The 19,058-nt window shown below is 46.0% G+C and overlaps 2 protein-coding genes across 2 annotated transcripts in view; one reads left to right on the top strand and one right to left on the bottom strand.

Annotated features, from left to right (window-relative positions):
• Positions 1 to 19,058, top strand: part of LOC311029323 (uncharacterized protein) — a 482,663-nt gene that overhangs the window by 243,090 nt on the left and 220,515 nt on the right. The gene's annotated exons all lie outside the window — the stretch shown is intronic.
• dcc (DCC netrin 1 receptor) overlaps positions 1 to 19,058 on the bottom strand; it is a gene marked incomplete at its 5' end in the record, with an annotated part of 283,130 nt that overhangs the window by 74,974 nt on the left and 189,098 nt on the right. The window contains 4 exons of the mRNA XM_084035956.1: positions 1,076 to 1,314; positions 14,281 to 14,376; positions 16,449 to 16,643; positions 18,119 to 18,229. Coding sequence (XP_083892082.1) covers positions 1,076 to 1,314; positions 14,281 to 14,376; positions 16,449 to 16,643; positions 18,119 to 18,229 — 641 coding nt within the window. The remainder of the gene's footprint in view (positions 1 to 1,075; positions 1,315 to 14,280; positions 14,377 to 16,448; positions 16,644 to 18,118; positions 18,230 to 19,058) is intronic.

The raw sequence follows: 19,058 nt of genomic DNA, 5'->3' as shown, positions 1-19,058 counted from the left end.
CAGTGCATACACTCAGGAGTGTTTTCACTTTAAGACCAGACAGATGTCTCGCCTTGTGGTACCAAGAAAATGTCTTATTTTAAGTCAGAAAAAGAAGAAATCTCTTCTCTGTGTCTGCCAGTTTATTAGGGTGAGCAGACCGCCTGCCCTTCTATAGAGTTCCCATTTCCAATGTTTCTGAAGTTTCTCAGAAGTCCAAAGAAGAGAAGAAACTCAGCAGGTGAACAGCAGAACACGACGAGAGCAGTGAAGCATTTTGTCTTGTTAACAGAAAAATCTGAAATGATTTCGGCTTATGTTGTACTTCTGTTCTGCTAAACAATCTAAACTGTTTCCATCAGCTGTGAATCAAGAGACGTTTTGATCAATAAAAGCTTCTGAAATGGACACAAACAAACACAGAACCATTTCCGTTCAGCTGTTACTGTGTGAAGCTGCTCGATGGCTGTTTCCAGCTATACTGCAGGTTTGCTGAATCTCAGCTGATAATCAGTTGCTGTGGTTTGCTTCTTTTTGAAAAGGAGTATTATTAAGGTGTTAGCTTGGAACATGGGTAGCATGTAGCAACGTATTAGCTTGTTTAGCTGCTTCTAAGAGAGCGGAGGTGGGACCAAGCAAAGTCACACATTGTTAGTCCAGAGTCAAGATAGCTAAGTCCCAAGTCAAGTCTAACTCTTATGCTGTGTTTAAAATTCCAAACTAGTATTTTTGTTTTTAAAGAAAGGTAAATCCTAAATCATGCACCAAGTCAAGGTAAATCCTAAATCAAGTCTCAAGTTAAGACTGGCTGTCCCAAGTCAAATCTGAAGATTACACAGGCAACTTCCAATTCAAGTCTGGAGCTAAGAGGGACCCAAGTCAAATCTCAAGTCAAGACAGATAACTTGAGGCACCTGCCTTGACTTGGTACTTTTGATTTAAGTTCAAGTCTAATAAATAAATTACAAAAAAAACAAAATAGAATCTGGTCTGGTGGTTGTCAAGTCAGTCCAAGTCAAAAGTCATCCGGAGTTAACCTCATGTCCTCGAGGTCACACTAATCGAAGAAGTTCTGTAAAGCAGCTGCTGTGTTCACCTTGTACTTCCCACTGGTGGAGTAGCTGGTCTTCCACTTGACGGAGTAGTACCGGACCTCAGACGCCTTCTGGTTCTTGGTCATGGAGTTGTCGGCCCAGGAGACCCGGACCGAGTCCGAGGACAGAGCCACGGCTTGGACCCCCACCGGGGGGATCATGGGAGTGCTGGTGTCTGGCATGGGAGTGGGGTATTTATCAAAGAGGTGGAAGAGGTCATCCTCAGATGGGTCTATGGGGTCTGAGGGTGGGTGTTAACATTAACCAGGGGGGGTTGGGGATAATTAATGAAATCATTCCATGTAATGAATGTGTGAGAATGAAGATTTATACAAGCAAGTGTGACACAAGCATATTCACATTAATATTGATTTGTTACGGGTTCATAGACACACAGGTGTAAAAAACAAAACAACATAATAAATACATGCAAGTGAGATGCAGGAGGCAGCCATGTTTGTTTGAGAGGAGGGAAGAAGGGAATGAGGAGTGGATGAATGAGGCAGTGAAAAACAGGAGAGGGAAGAGGAGAGAAAAAGAGTAAGAGGAGGAAAGGCGTTACTTTAAACAGGAAGTGGAGCGTCAGATCCACAGAGGGGCGAAGGAGAAACAGAGCAAGAGCTGAAACACGACACCTGTAAGTCTCAGAAACCTGCACATTTTACAACTCAGTTTGGAACCAGGAGTGCGTTTTTAAAACATTTCGGCCCAAACTTTTCACGTAAAGCCTGTGAGGGTTTTGTTCCATCCCACCGTCTAACCACCGAGCGCTTGAGGATTCTCTCGCAGACATTGTGAGCCCTTTGTGGACACTTTCCGTAAGTCCGCATTTCTGCAGACTCGGCCTGAGGGGATTACCCACAAATCATCACTGTGACGTTAAACGCAGGGTTAACGGGGGAAGAAGGTAAACAAAGAGACTGCAATGTCATATTTACACAAAAACATTAACATTAACACTTGAAATCAGAGGCATGGGCCGTATTACACCTATTCATCATCACTATTGATTTAAATTTTTCTTACTGAAGCTAATTAACTAAAACATGCCAATAGAATATTCAACAATTCCCTCGTTTATCTCGTCTGGGACGACAAGAGCATGGAGGAAGTTTCAAATCAGGCAGTAAAACATGTATTTTAGACGTTTGTATTTGTGTGTTCAGACCGTCCCAGCCTCTCACAAGTCACGGAAGTCCCTGAGGGTCCAGGATCCAAGGCTTCAGGGGGGACTAGGGATCGGGCATGAACCAAGAAAATAAACCTTAAATCATGACTTGAATGTGTAACGTGTGTCACGTCTGGAAACGATTGCATACTTTACACTTCGGATTTAAAATCCCAAACAAAAACACCAGAATTTGAGATACGTGCTTTTCATCTGACACTGTTAACCATCTGTGTGGATCCGGGTCTCCAGCCAACGAGAGAGAAAACGCTGCCTTCACGTGCTTCCAGAAAAAAAGTGTCTTTTAACATTTAGCAAGTACTTGCCGTTAGCTGCTCTACTGTGAACACAAATCTATTTCAAATGTATATAATTTGAATAGTTAAGTAATGGTTTCTGACACGCAGCACCAGGAAGTAAAGACTGAAGGCGGACTTGAAGGCAGCGTGAAACGGATGCTGGACAGCTGGAATGAATAAAGATACAAACATCAGCCGTGGAGCGAGCAACGCGTTGTTCTGGTTCACTGTCATGAATTTCAACTGAAACATTATTTTCAGTTTAATATTCAATGAGTAGAAAAGCCTTCTGGAAATCTCACAAGAGGTTTTTTACTGATTGTTTCACTTCATGTACCAAAGTATTATTGACGGGATGCTGCAACTAAATAACACAAATCAATAAAACTATGCAAAGAAGATAAATTGAACAACAGAAGGCATAAATGTAAAATACAATTATACCAATAAATCTGAGAAGGACTCAGCCTTGGCTAGAGTTGGTCTCTGCGTGGCCCTCTGCAGCTATTTTCTGATTCGAACATTGATCTGGATCTCAGTGCCGTGATCAGTCACGTTCATTTCAGAAGTGGAACTGGAACAAATAATGTGGAAGTCTGCAGAGGATTGCTCAGCTTCTTCACGCTCCACATCATCAGCCCTCTAATCCACCTCTAATGTCCAGACTGTTGACAAATGGGATCTCTATCGGTCCCCATGTAAACCACCTGACCAGTAATGCCTGTGGTTATCCATGTAGTCCAGTGGACTGGTTTAGGACCCACCTGTAGCCAAAGACTAGTCTTGCGGCCCAGAACTCCGATTTGGGGTTTTGGGGGATTGAGTGTTTAGTAGACCGGATTAAGAATGGGGGCTATGGAGCTACAAAACAAGACCATATCCATCAGCAACAGTTTCCCACATTCGGACATGACAGTATGTACATCAGAAGTGGACACATTCATCGTCACCCATTGGCTAGTGGACTACAGTAGCCAGTCTCTACTCCACCACAGTCTCTACTCCTCCAGTCTCTACTCCTCTACAGTCTCTACTCCTCTACATTATCTACTCCTCCAGTCTCTACTCCTCTACAGTCTCTACTCCTCCAGTCTCTACTCCTCTACAGTCTCTACTCCTCCAGTCTCTACTCCTCTACAGTCTCTACTCCTCCAGTCTCTACTCCACCACAGTCTCTACTCCTCTACAGTCTCTAATCCTCTACATTATCTACTCCTCCAGTCTCTACTCCTCTACAGTCTCTACTCCTCTACATTCTCTACTCCTCCACAGTCTCTACCTCTCCAGTCTTGACTCCTCCAGTCTCGACTCCTCCAGTCTCTACTCCTCTACAGTCTCTACTCCTCCAGTATCTACTCCTCCAGTCTCTACCTCCACAGTCTCTACTCCTCCTCAGTCTCCTCCAGTCTCGACTCCTCCAGTCTTTACTCCTCTACAGTCTCTACTCCTCCAGTCTCTACTCCTCCACAGTCTCTACTCCTCTACAGTCTCTACTCCTCCAGTCTCTACTCCTCTACAGTCTCTACTCCTCCACAGTCTCTACTCCTCTACATTATCTACTCCTCTGCAGTATCTACTCCTCCAGTCTCTACTCCTCTACATTCTCTACTCCTCCACAGTCTTTACTCCTCCAGTCTCTACTCCTCTACAGTCTCTACTCCTCCACAGTCTCTACTCCTCTACATTCTCTACTCCTCTACATTCTCTACTCCTCCACAGTCTCTACTCCTCTACATTTTCTACTCCTCTACAGCTTCTACTCCTCCAGTCTCTACTCCTCTACATTCTCTACTCCTTTACATTCTCTACTCCTTTACAGTCTCTACTCCTCCACAGTCTCTACTCCTCCAGTCTCTACTCCTCTACAGTCTCTACTCCTCCAGTCTCTACTCCTCCAGTCTCTACTCCTCTACATTCTCTACTCCTCTACATTCTCTACTCCTTTACAGTCTCTACTCCTCTACATGCTCTACTCCTCCACAGTCTCTACTCCTCTACAGTCTCTACTCCTCTACATTCTCTACTCCTCCACAGTCTCTACTCATCTACAGTCTCTACTCCTCTACATTCTCTACTCCTCTACATTCTCTACTCCTCCACAGTCTCTACTCCTCTACAGTCTCTACTCCTCCAGTCTCTACTCCTCTACAGTCTCTACTCCTCTACATTCTCTACTCCTCCACAGTCTCTACCTCTCCAGTCTGTACTCCTCCAGTCTCTACTCCTCCACAGTCTCTACTCCTCCAGTCTCTACTCCTCTACATTCTCGACTCCTCAAGTCTCTACTCCTCTACAGTCTCTACTCCTCCAGTCTCTACTCCTCAAGTCTCTACTCCTCCAGTCTCTACTCCTCCACAGTCTCTACTCCTCCAGTCTCTACTCCTCTACATTCTCTACTCATCTACAGTCTCTACTCCTCCACAGTCTCTACTCCTCTACATTATCTACTCCTCTACAGTATCTACTCCTCCAGTCTCTACTCCTCTACAGTCTCTACTCCTCCACAGTCTCTACTCCTACATTCTCTACTCCTCTACATTCTCTACTCCTCTACAGTCTGTACTCCTCCAGTCTCTACTCCTCTACATTATCTACTTCTCCACAGTCTCTACTCCTCCAGTCTCTACTCCTCTACAGTCTCTACTCCTCCAGTCTCTACTCCTCTACATTCTCTACTCCTCTACATTCTTTACTCCTTTACAGTCTCTACTCCTCTACAGTCTCTACTGCTCCAGTCTCTACTCCTCTACATTATCTACCCCTCCACAGTCTTTACTCCTCCAGTCTCTACTCCTCTACAGTCTCTACTCCTCCACAGTCTCTACTCCTCTACATTCTCTACTCCTCTACATTCTCTACTCCTCCACAGTCTCTACTCCTCTACATTTTCTACTCCTCTACAGTCTCTACTCCTCCAGTCTCTACTCCTCTACATTCTCTACTCCTTTACATTCTCTACTCCTTTACAGTCTCTGCTCCTCCACAGTCTCTACTCCTCCAGTCTCTACTCCTCTACAGTCTCTACTCATCCCGTCTCTACTCCTCCAGTCTCTACTCCTCTACATTCTCTACTCCTCCACAGTCTCTACTCCTCTACAGTCTCTACTCCTCTACATTCTCTACTCCTCCACAGTCTCTACTCCTCTACAGTCTCTACTCCTCTACATTCTCTACTCCTCCACAGTCTCTACTCCTCCAGTCTCTACTCCTCTACAGTCTCTACTCCTCCAGTCTCTACTCCTCTACATTCTCTACTCCTCCACAGTCTCTACTCCTCTACAGTCTCTACTCCTCCACAGTCTCTACCTCTCCAGTCTGTACTCCTCCAGTCTCTACTCCTCCACAGTCTCTACTCCTCCAGTCTCTACTCCTCCAGTCTCTACTCCTCTACAGTCTCTACTCCTCCAGTCTCTACTCCTCTACAGTCTCTACTCCTCCAGTCTCTACTCCTCAAGTCTCTACTCCTCCAGTCTCTACTCCTCCACAGTCTCTACTCCTCCAGTCTCTACTCCTCTACATTCTCTACTCCTCTACAGTCTCTACTCCTCCAGTCTCTACTCCCCCTACAGTCTCTACTCCTCTACATTATCTACTCCTCTACAGTCTCTACTCCTCCAGGCTCTACTCCTCCACAGTCTCTACTCCTCCACAGTCTCTACTCCTCCAGTCTCTACTCCTCTACATTCTCTACTCCTCAAGTCTCTACTCCTCCACAGTCTCTACTCCTCCAGTCTCTACTCCTATACAGTCTCTACTCCTCCAGTCTCTACTCCTCTACATTATCTACTCCTCTACATGCTCTACTCCTCTACATGCTGTACTCCTCCACAGTCTCTACTCCTCTACATTCTCTACTCCTGTACATTCTCTACTCCTCTACAGTCTCTACTCCTCCAGTCTCTACTCCTCTACAGTCTCTACTCCTCCACAGTCTCTACTCCTCTACAGTCTCTACTCCTCTACATTCTGTACTCCTCCACAGTCTCTACTCCTCTACAGTCTCTACTCCTCTACATTCTCTACTCCTCTACATGCTCTACTCCTCCACAGTCTCTACTCCTCCATTCTCTACTCCTCTACAGTCTCTACTCCTCCACAATCTCTACTCCTCAAGTCTCTACTCCTCCAGTCTCTACTCCTCTACATTTGCTACTCCTCTACATTCTCTACTCCTTTCCAGTCTCTACTCCTCTACATTCTCTACTCCTCCACAGTCTCTACTCCTCCAGTCTCTACTCCTCCAGTCTCTACTCCTATACAGTCTCTACTCCTCCAGTCTCTACTCCTCTACATTCTCTACTCCTCTACATGCTCTACTCCTCTACATGCTGTACTCCTCCACAGTCTCTACTCCTCTACATTCTCTACTCCTGTACAATCTCTACTCCTCCAGTCTCCTCTCCCCCAGAGTTTCGGCTCCTCCAGAGTCTCGGCTCCATCATGTTGACCAACATAAATGCTCTTGTTTTTTTATAATTATTAAAATATTGGGAACCCATAGGTTTGTGCATGATTCTCCATGTTGCATGAAATATTCCCCAATGCCTTTTCACTGAGGCTGAAGTTATAACTTATAAACAACTACATTTCCCAGGATTCCCAGGTCAAAAGCTCATTTCGGGACAGAGCACGGTTATATGGATCAGGAGAGGGAGACTGCATGCTTGACGTGACAAAGAAGGTCAACGTTTTTAAGTTGTCGTACTTAAAGTCACATATTTCATTTAAAAATACACACAAATACTATTAAAGTTGTTTAATCACTGAATGTCAAGCAGTTTTATGTTTTGGAAGCCATACCATACCCACTTCCATCCCAGTTTAAATACAGCGTACATTGAAGGATTGGAAGCTGCAATGATCAACCGATCAGTTTAACAAACTGTATGCAACAAGAACTCCTTTGGCAATTTGGAAATATGTCTGTGGATTTTGCATTTGTTCAAATTGGTTTGTTTGTGGATGTGAATGTGCATTTAAACACCACAAGTGATTCACAAATCATCAAAACCACAATTTGTATTTCTAGATCATGAAACATCAGTCTCATGAATTCAAACTTAATCTCTCTCTGCGGGGAACATTACTGCTTTATTTTGATCGTCAGACTTCTTTTTCATCCTGTGACCGAGTAAAAGGTGAGTAGTTGAGATCAACATGAAGGTCCAATTAAAGAGGGGCAGAGTGGGGACCAGTTTGGCATCCCAGCTGGTGTGATGGTCACCAGTTTCCCTCCGATTCCATCATTTCAAGCACACGAAGGTGGAACCTGTTGCGGTCGTGAATCTCCATGCGAGGTCACGTGACTCTCCTGCGAGGTCACATGACGGCAGAGTTGAAGGAGGCTCGTCCCGTCGTGTCTGCGGTGTAAACCAGACCGCTGAGAGAATCAACACTGACATCTAATGTGCTGCTGTTGAAGAGAGATGTACAGCTGCAGGCCAACACACACTCAGAGAGAGAGAGAGAGAGACACACAGAGAGAGGGAGAGAGGGAGAGAGAGAGAGAGGGAGAGAGGGGGAGAGATTGATGAAAGAGGTGTTTGGGGCTGCGGGGCGAGTCGTGGTTAAACTGGTCGTCCAGCATCACAATAAAGTGCCGATCAGGACAGAATACTGATGAGGACCCCCCCACCCCCCTCCACTCTCTCCTCCCTCCATCCCTTGTTTCTTTACTCTCTACGCCCCCCCTCTTTGTCTGCTTGCTTTTCTTCATCCTATCCTGTTCCCATCATGCATTTCTTCCTTCCTCACTACCTCTCCTCCTTCCATCCCTCCCTCTGTCTTTCCTCTTTACATTTATTGCTCATCCCCCACACTTCTTCTCAGCCTTGCTTCCTCTCTTCTTTCTCCGTACTTCCTTTCATATTACCCCCCCTCCCAGCTCCTCCAAACCCCATCTGCCCCCCCTCCTCTCTCGCTCTGCGGTCCTCTGGTCCTTGATTAAATGGCGGTGTGGCGGTTGGTTGAGGATCAGTTCCGTCTCTGCAGTGTGTGGGCGGCGAGGCGAGGGACGAGGCAGTATATTAACGAGGCTCCCAGCGTTAACGAGACGTTTTTTAAGGCTCTCGTAAAAAACTCTCCGCCAGCCTGCCACCATAAAGTGATGGAGAATTCAGCCTGTCCCGGCATGACAAGACAGAACGTGTGTGTGTGTGTGTCACTGTTGATGACCTTGTCAGAACAGTAATGGGTTTAGTTTCTGTCTCAGCCCTCAGGTTCGCAGCTTATCAACTCCTGTCTGTCACACTTGGGCTCCGCGTGAGACTCTATATCTCTGGAGAACTCAACACGTGTCCTTGGAAGTCTGTGGAGCTCCACGTGTTTTAGACTGTGCTTCCATACGTCCTCACATTTTCACACGTTTCCACAGGGCTCCAGATGTGTCCGTGTACGCAAATACAACTCCACGCTTGTTTCCATATTTCTACAAAACTACTTTATGAAACTCCTGACAACCCCAGATGTAGTAGACCCGGGGATGTGTTGGTGTACTTCTAGAATTCCAGATGTGCTGACATATATCTACAGAGCTCCAGATGTGAATGTGCATTTCTAAAGAACTCCTGCTGCGTCTACCTGTCGCTGTGGAATTCCAGATGTGCTAATGTATTTCCGACAACATTTTAAATTTGCATTCAGATTTCCAAAGATGTTTCCATATGTATTTCTAAAGAACTCCAGATATGCGTATGTATTTACAAAGAACTCCAGATGTGTATATATATTTCTAAAGAACTCCAGATGTGTATATGTATTTTTGAAGAACTCCAGATGTGCATATGTATTTCTAAAGAACTCCAGATGTGTATATGTATTTTTGAAGAACTCCAGATGTGCATATGTATTCCTAAATAGCTCCAGATGTGTGTCTGTATCTCTATAAAAGGCATTTCTACTTGTATAGATGTATTTTAAATTCTTTCGACATCCCTCCCATCATTCGTTTGTTTCTTTTTGCTTCCCTTCTCTTTCCATCAGCTCCCATTAAAGTCATCAAAATCAAATCTCTCTCTCTCTCTCTCTCTCTCTCTCTCTCTCTCTCTCTCTCTCTCTCTCTCTCTCCATATCCACCCTTCATCTCCCCTCTCGACTTCATCTCTCCTTGCTCCCGTAGTCAAAAGACGAGCAGTAAAAACACTCTCCAGTTGAAAAGTGTCCATCACAGAAACTTCCTTTAACGGCTGACAAACCGCGGCGAGTCTTCGCCGCTGCCGGTGTTTCCTGCGACTATCATCACACCACGAGGGCCGAAAAACCTCCGAAAACGTGGCATATTTATGAGCGTAATAAAGGATTTATGTCCGCCACCGGCTGCCGGGTGAGCAGAGGAGGGCCGGCTGTTTAATTCATAAGATGAAACTTGGCTGAGAGTCGGATGCGTTTCATTTATCTCACTTCTCCAGCCCCATAGTCTGCAGGAAACGCTAATGAGTCTCTCACTCACAGACGCACGCGCCGATCGCGCGCCGATCGCACGCCGTCACGCGCGGCACGTTTGAACGGAGCCACGTCCCTCGCTGCCACGGGTCACACGGGCGGCGCTGGGACTCACAGTGTGTGTGAGGATCCTCTGGGGGAGTATTTCGGGTGCTGCTAGATTCAGATGGAGGCCTTAAAGCTCTAGTCTACGATTTTTCACTTGAGCCAAACTTTAGCCAATAGTAGCCATCCGGTCCGCTGTGGCGAACGATCGCCGAGCAGTTTGGGATCGGGGACGTTCTGCAGTCGGGGTGAGAGAGAAATCCGACCGGCGCCCGCTGCATTTACACCGATAATGTTTCATCATTCGTGGCCGTAATAAACACTATTACTGCTTTGTATGTTGTGGAAGTCCCGGACACACCGAGTTCATCCTTTACCCGGAGGGAATGTTCCCATTCATTGTCTATGTAAGAAGCCGTGCAATGCCGTCGTCACGGCGAGTTTCGAGAGACGGCGCCGCCGCCCGCAAGCTCTCGAAAATCTTTTAAAGTGACCATTGTCGATTTAAAATAAAGACAGATTCAGCAGCTGCATAGCTTATTTCTCACCTAAAATGTTTTCAGAAACACCTTTCGGTGAACTATTTTCGTAAAATAAGAGGGAGGTGGGAGGCTGCGAGGGGAGAACGATACGAGCTCGGAGGAGCACAGAGGGGAGGGGTGTGTGTGTGGGGGGGGGATGCTTTTTTCAAACCTTTCAAATCGTAGAAGACCGCTTTAAGTGCCGGTTTCTGTCGTTTCCTCTCGAATCGAGTGCAAACATGAACATCGACTCAAACCGCCGGGAGACACGATGGATCACCTCCCTGAAACCAAGACACCCATCCCAACTACTGCTGTTACTTAATGCTGCTGCTACGGTTACTGCTGCCATTACCCCTTCTAGAGCAGAACCGTGTCATGACTTGAAACCCTACGAACACGGCTGCTCGTATAAATAGTGACAGTGTTAGTGGCTTAAACCGACGTGTTGCTATCACTGCTGCTACTCTAATAATTATATGTCTACTGCTAAAGCTGCTGCTGCTGTAATGCTGTGTTTACACGGATCAGACCGTCTCTCTCATGAGGCTCTGTGTGTGTGTGTGTGTGTGCGTGTGTGTGTGTGTTGTTCACACAAGAGCAAACTGAAAGTTCAGTTCGCACAGATCCAAATGAATTCGTGTTTATTGCTTCTTTTTTCCTGTTAAAGTGGTCGGATGCAGCTTAAAGGGGACATATTATGCAAAACTGACTTTTTCCTTGCTTTAGTTTGTATATTTGCGTATCCGGGGTGTCTCCCGACCCCTTAAACATGAGTTTTGACAACTAAGTCAATATTTAGTAACTGGCAGAGTCAGGAATTTAGTCTCTAAACGAGCCGTTTGGATTTTGACCGTATTGTGACGTCACAATCCGGTCTTTTGCATATTCTTGCATAGTCATTGCATATTCATGGCATATCCCCGCCCACATTACGCCGGCTACCTGAACAAGGATCCGCCATTTTTTCTTACTCGCTTCACTTGTACTCGACAGCCTAACCGCCACCATGTACAAGCCGAAAGCCAAGCACTGCTGCTCTGTCATCGGATGCACGGGTCCTCATATGGGTCCACGGGGCCGCCTGGTGCCGGGGTCGTCTGGAGCTCGCCATGAGTCCGTCAGGCCCGAGAGTTCGGCCGGGGTTTTGAGCCTATAATCGGGGGGGGTTACCGGCAGAGTTCCCGGTTCTCCGGTGCGGACTCTTGTGGCCCTGGGCGGGCCGGTGTTTAAGTGAGGACCACGGGCTTTTCACCATGGTCTGGGGGCATCAGGGCCGAGAGTTCGGCTGGGTTTTTGCGTCTATTTACCTGCGGGAATCCCCGCAACGCGTCCGAGGGTTTACGGGTCTATGGACGGAGCCGAAGTCCGGCTTCGCTGTGCGTAATTGTGGCGTGTCGCGGACCTGGACCGGCCGGTGCTTGGGCGAGCTCCATGGGCTTTTCACACAGCCTTGTGGGCACAAGTGGCCAGAGTTCGGCCGTGTTCAGCTGTCCGTTTCCCGGCTGGTTTGCGTGCGGCGCGTCTTGGCGTTTCGCGTTCGACGGAGAGTCCGCCTGTGTGGACTCTTGTGGACCTGGGCGGGCCTGTGTGTTAGTGAGGACCGCAGGCTTTTCACCATGGTCTGGGGGCATCAGGGCCGAGAGTTCGGCTGGGTTCTTGTGTCTATTTACCTGCGGGAATCCCCGCGACGCGTCCGAGTGTTTTACGGGTCTACGGACGGAGCAGAAGTCCGGCTTCGCGGTGCGTCATTGTGGCGCGGCGCGGAGCTGGACCGGCCGGTGCTTGGGTGAGGTGCATGGGCTTTTCACACAGCCTTGTGGGCACAAGTGGCCCGAGTTCGGCCGTGTTCAGCTGTCTGTCTCCCGGCTGGTTTGCGTGCTGCGCGTCTTGGCGTTTCGCGTTCGACGGAGAGTCCGCCTGTGTGGACTCGCGTGGGGCTGGGCGGGCCGGTGTTTGACCGATGTCCGAGGGCTTTTCAGCAAGCTCTGACGGTGAGAGTCCCGACAGTTCGGCGTGGTTGAGGTCTCTATTTAACGTCTGGATTCCCCGCAACGCGTCCGAGGGTCTACGGGTCTGCGGCGGAGCAGAAGTCCGGCTTCGCGGTGCGTAATTGTGGCTTGGCGCGGACCTGGACCGGCCGGAGCGTGACTGAGCTGCAAGGGCTTTTTTCGCCCGGGTCTGAGGGCACGGGTCCCGACATTCCGGCCCGGTTCGATTGCCTGTATACGGGCAGGATTCTCGGTGGCGAGTCCGGCAGCCATTTCTCCCCCGAATCAACCGTTGTTATGGTTACAAAATGGCGTCCTCACGTCTTACGCCCGGCAGGAAGAGGTGGGCGGTGCCAAGACCGTTTGGGCGGCGCACGCAGTAGCTCATTAGCATTTAAAGGGAAAGTCACTGAATCCGGCCGCTGAAAGCAGGGCTGTGAAACTGGTATGTTGAGAACCCTGCTGTGCTCAATCCTTGGGTTTTTTCGACCAAAGCATGTTACTATCATTCCATTCAGACATCAAAGACCCATGTCAACAAGCAGAAATGAGCATAATATGTCTCCTTTAATTAGTGCTTCAGACTTATTTTCAGTGTGCGCTCCGGCAGCAGCTTCATAACATGCTAGTAATTTATCATATATAATTGTGTGTCTATATATATATATATATATACAGTATATACACACACACACTATATTGTCAAAATTATTCACTCAGCCATCCACATAATATAAATCAGGTGTTCCAATCACTTCCATGGCCACAGGTGTATAAAAGCAGCACCTCTGCATGCAGACTGTTTCTACAAACATGTGTGAAAGAATGGGTCGCTCTCAGGAGCTCAGTGAATTCCAGTGTGGTACTGTATAGGATGCCACCTGTGCAACAAGTCCAGTCATGAAATGTCCTCACTCCTAAATATTCCACAGTCAACTGTCAGTGGGATTAGAACAAAGTGGAAGTGATTGGGAACGACAGCAACTCAGCCACACGATATGAAGCCACCCGTGTGGTTATTTAATGGCCAGAGCTAGCGACGTAGCTTTAAGTGTTGAGAAAGTCAACATGGTGGAGGGATGGACATAACACTTTCAACCATGAGACCAGTGTTTGTCCCCCACGTGTCGCAAAGTGTTGTTTTTTTGTTGTGTAATGTCTTCCGACTGAAAGAAAACAAGGTGCAGGCATGAACGATACTTTGTCATGCTGAGCGCCATGAAAAAAAAAAAAGAAAAGTCTGTGTCCATGTACACGAATCAGAAGATTTCTACTTGGACGATTTCACGCACTGCGGTGAGATTGTGTCTGGGGAGGAGGACAGGGCAGGGCACCATTTCTACAACTGTTTTAACTAGTAATGCTACTACTACCCCGCTCTGCTGCTACAAGTAGGCCTGCTACTCATAGTAATGCCGTTAGCATCAGGTTTGATACGGCTGTCACTGATACACTATGACCCTGTTTACTTTTGGGTGATCAGATCACCAGGGCAGATTGCGCTCCGATCACTGTGGGGCATCTAGGGACACACTTTAATGCCAACAGGGCCCGGGTTGTACTTAAATGTCACTAGGACTAATCCAAGTGCTCCGGTCACATCACCATCAAACTCCCAGCAGTCACAGTGCTCTAATCATCTTACGGATATGGAAGCTGTTATTACGGTCTGCTACGCACACATCATGTTGTACGTTGTGCTGCAAACGCAGGATTACTGTGATTATCAGCATGGGGTCGTACCTGTCAGCGATCGAGTGACAGCGCTCTCGTACAGAGGGACGCCCTCGCCAGCATTGTTGAACGCCTTCAGGGAAATCACGTAGTGTGAGCTGGGCTCTGAGGTAGACAGGGAGACAGGAGAAAGGGGAGACAGGCACAGAGAGTTAGTTATTATGACATTCAGCAAATACAAGCAAACACATCTTACTCTTGTGAACATTTGCTTTCTTACACTTGAATTGTTTTCCCTTCCATGTGCTTTTATTTCAATGTTAAAGTTAGGACAAATTCAAAGAAAGTTCAATATGTAAGGGAGGTTTACTCTACAATCAACGTGCTGCGCTTCATGTCTCATATCAGCAATCATTAAAATCCTATAAAAGAATATTTACACAACAGTGTCTTTGTAGTGTAGGGTGGTTGTTGTTTACCATTTACATTGTAAACACTGTTACATTGTTACCGTATGCTGTAACATTGTTACGCTGTTATGTTACACTGTAACAACATTGTGATGCTGTTTCATCGTTACGCTGTTAATTGGCTAGCTGTGCTTGTTTAGTTACATTACATAAGAATGTCTGCTAAAGGTGGATGTTTTTGATTTACACTAGTTACCTTGTTACATTATGATGTTAGATTTCATTGTAACATTATGTTGTTATAACGTTTCACAATGTTAACCATGTTGCAGTGTGGGTTTTTGCAAGATGGAGACTGACATGAAATGTATTCATGAACTCTTGAACTAAATGCTTCGGCGATACATTATTTAGTTGTTATTCCGGGGACAATTCTAAAGAAAGGTCAAACGTTAACCAAGTTTTACTTTGACTTCACTATGAACCTGCTGGGCTTCATTCATCACATCAGCAGCATTAAAAACCAGCATCATACGTATTCCCATAACATATCTGGAGTCGTGTAGTGGACATTAGCAGTCAAACACTTAGACCTGGTTTATGACTGACGTTGAAGTTTAAGAATGCAATGTGAAACAGAGAAGGTTATTTCCTGGAGGTGTAAAGGTAAGACATGTGAGCTGCTTGTCATTCTGCGGCTCGTCTTCATGTGATGATGCTGTTCTCTCCATGTAGCGTCCAACACTCACATCAGTTAAACAAACACGCCCGCTCCGCTCCCCAGACGCCAGCTGCATGAATTAATAATCACTATGAATTATAAATGACATGTACATATGTGCGCTCGCTCCCATGTGTGCGTGCAATGCAGCGGCTGGATTTTTATTTTTCCATTACTCCTCCTTACGAGACCTGAGACAGGAATTTTCATCCGTGCGTAAAACTCCACCCGATTTGTTATTGTCTTTTTGTGCATGCAGATCGCTTGTCGCGGTCGCTGGGGAGGAAGTCTTCCCTCGTTCCTCCTTTCACAATTAGATTTCCACCTCAAGCTGCTTTCTTATTACATTTCTTTAAATTATTGATGGTAATTAAACAGGGATTTCATCATTGTAATGAATTGCTGGAACAGGAAGGTGCTGTGTCAATATTGGCACTTTGTCGGCAGGAGCAGCTGGATTTATGGGGGGGGGGGGGGGGGGTATTAAATATTTGGCGTTGATAAGTACGTTGGAAAGGTAAACTCATGGAATGATGTATTATTTCGGTGCTGAAAAGACACATGTATATAGAAAAAGAGGTTAGTAGTTAGCTTATCACAAAGACAAAAGCTGTGTCGCTATTCAGCGCCCACCCTTCCCACCCCTGAATGCATCACATTTCAAACATGCCTTCAAATGCAGCCTCCTTTTCCAGATTAAGAGGATTCGGCTGATGGATCCTTCACAGCCCAACCTAGAACCAAGATTCATTGCGGGCTGGCGACATGGATTTGAATGGCGACATTGATTTGAACCAACATCAGCAGCGGCAGATGCAGATGCAGATCCCTTCTATGCTTTTTTTTGTCATCCAAAAGTGGTTGCTAGTTGATAGGAGCGGCAAAGGGTGGGGCCAGGAACAGGTGGTCACTCAAACAGGAAATCCTCTGTCGACCAGACAGTCTCATCTCAGTGACCACTCGCTGACTTCAAGGTAGTCAAACAACGTGACCTTCGCGGTCTACGTCGGCCACGTCTTATGAAGACCCTGAGGGATGCCACCGCTGAATTGGGACACAGCTAAAGACCGGTTCCATCCCCCCGTCACCTCCCACCCCCTCCTCACCTAGGTTTTCGATGGAGTAGTATCTCTGCTTGCTGTCCACTCGGACCGTCTCGGCGTAGGGACTCCCCACTCCGTAGCCGATGATGTAACCCCGAACGAGGATGTTTGGGCTGAGGGGCGGAGTCCAGGACATGATGATGCTGTTGGGCAGCGGCCTGACGTGTAGAGAGCTGGGCTGGTCGGGGACCTGACTCTCTGCAAAGACACGAAAGGTGACACATCACACAGAAGAAGTCCTGATCTCCAGCACCGGCGGCCCTGCAGCTCACCCCGTTAGCAGCAGCGGTAGCAGGTACTTAGATCAGCCTTGGCTAACAGATGCTAACCCTGTTAGCAGTGTATTAAGCCCTAATGAGCCCTGACACTTTGTGTTATTTCAGCATCAGATTGGATCAGATTAGTGGGCTCTCTGGCCTCAGGGGGAGACGCTTCATATCACTTTATTGAGTGATAATCCATTGAAATGAGATTTGCGTCTCCCTGTGTCCCGGCCTGCAAACACAGTTAGCATGGATGTGTTTGTTTTCTTGATCTCGGCTGCTTCCTGCTGACCAGGACGTCCTCCAACTGAGATTCAGCCCGAGGTCAGTTTTTCTAATTATTCTGCTAGGAACCATTAGGTGACAACCCAAGAGGTGCCAGCATGTTTCTCTCTCTCTCTCTCTAGCCATTCCTACATCTTTATCTTTTAAAAGCACTCACACATATTTCTGACAATAACACATACAAGTTTATAATGTCTTGTTAAATAATACTTCGGGGTTGCTCAGAGGGGTTGCTCTCTGATATTTTGTTCAGGATCAAGTCGTAGTATAATTCCCATGTTTATAATACATTTACAGTTTTGTAATACTCTTTTGTACTCTCATGTCTCATTTTTTATCAAAATGTAATGCATTATAACATGCATTGAAAAATATATATTTGAATTAAAATATTGAAATCAAATAACACCATGATTCTTGCAAAAACACATTTTAGTGAGTGACCAGCAATTATGAAGGATTGACGTCATAATTGCTGGTCCAGTCTTAATAAGTCGTCATATAGGCTTTATATGATTATTATTCTTACTAACTAATAATTATGAAGTGATATAAGCAGATTTAAATGCATTAAAAGTATGGTTGTAGAATAAATATAATTAAAGTACAGACGTGTCATAGAAAGTGTAACGAGTGTTAGACATTTAAAAAAAATATTTTCTCGCATTTATGATTAATATAAGGTTACAGTTTAACTTCCTGTATTTAGCATTTATAACCGCTATATAATCATTTGATGAATTGATTGAAAAGAAAAAAAAAGAAAAAAAGAAACATATTTTATATTCTTAATTAATTAATTGAGTTTCAATTCAAAGTGTTTGTTTCTATAGATTTTTTTTCAAATTCTTTCATTCGTTGCATATTTTGATGATACAAAGAAAATGTCTATTACTATTGCTCAGTACTTAGTAGTACTTCTCCTTCTTCTGACCTCCCCATCCCCCCTCCCTCCCCCCTCCCTCCCCCCTCCTTCCCCAGGGTGAGACTTCCGTCGATCTAACTGTCTCAGTGTTTAAATATTAATGTGCGTGTCGGGACAGTGGAAGTATTTACATGCTGCTGTACACATCACTGCTTCCACTTCTCTCTCTCTCTCTCTCTCTCTCTCTCTCTCTCTCTTACCATCCAGGTCGTTCTCCGGAGTCTCGGCAGAGTACCAGTCACTGGCTGGTCCCGTTCCATTGGCTGTCATGGCGGCTACCTGGAAACTGTACTGGCTGCCCTTCTCTAGACCTGGAGGGCAAGAGAGGGAGAGAGGGAGAGAGAGAGAGAGAGAGAGAGAGAGAGAGAGAGAGAGAGTGAGAGAGAGAGCACCTTGTTATAACTGACATTTAGCTACATTCAAGTGTCAATCTCAGATATTTGCACCCATCCACAGTGGTAATCTACGGCGTTCCACAGGAGTTATTGTTGGGGTCTCCAGGGGTTCTGCACTGTTCACTTCGTAACAGGGTAGATTATGCTGCACAACTATCCTCATCGGGAGCAGATTAGGTTTGATTCAACAGATCAACTCGTATAAATGCCCCGCCCAGTGATCAAATGGCGATGTGTTGATCCTTATATAATATTACACAAACACAAAGAAGGTTAAGTCATAATCTAGACTAAATTGACAGCTGACTGTGTGAATGTGTAAATTAATGGAATTATAATATCACTGCCCCATCCAGAGCTGATAGATCTAATTACATGTGTGTATTCCATTACATTTATGTGTTGCTTCTTATGGCTATTTCACAGTATTTTATTAAAAGTATTTTAATTTCTTTCAGCTGTGGTGTACAACAGACTTGGGTCATTCACAAGATAGCCACGCCCTCAGTGATACCCTGTCATATGGTCTATTTGACTCTAAAGGGGACCGTAATTGACGAAAGAAGACTTGACCATAAATTCCCATTGACAGTTTACTGAGATAATTAACCAAGAGAGAAGTAGGGTCATTTTCTCATAGACTTGCATGCAATCAAACTTCTTTGTGCGACCAGAGGAGTCGCCCCCTGATGGCCAGCATAGAGAATGCAGCTTGAAGGCACTTAGCTTTGGCTTCACTTCTCAG

The sequence above is a fragment of the Eutrigla gurnardus genome, assembly GCF_963514095.1.
Source record: "Eutrigla gurnardus genome assembly, chromosome: 19".
In the NCBI taxonomy this organism is placed as follows: Eukaryota; Metazoa; Chordata; class Actinopteri; order Perciformes; family Triglidae; genus Eutrigla; species Eutrigla gurnardus.
This window is presented reverse-complemented; position numbering and strand designations above follow the sequence as displayed.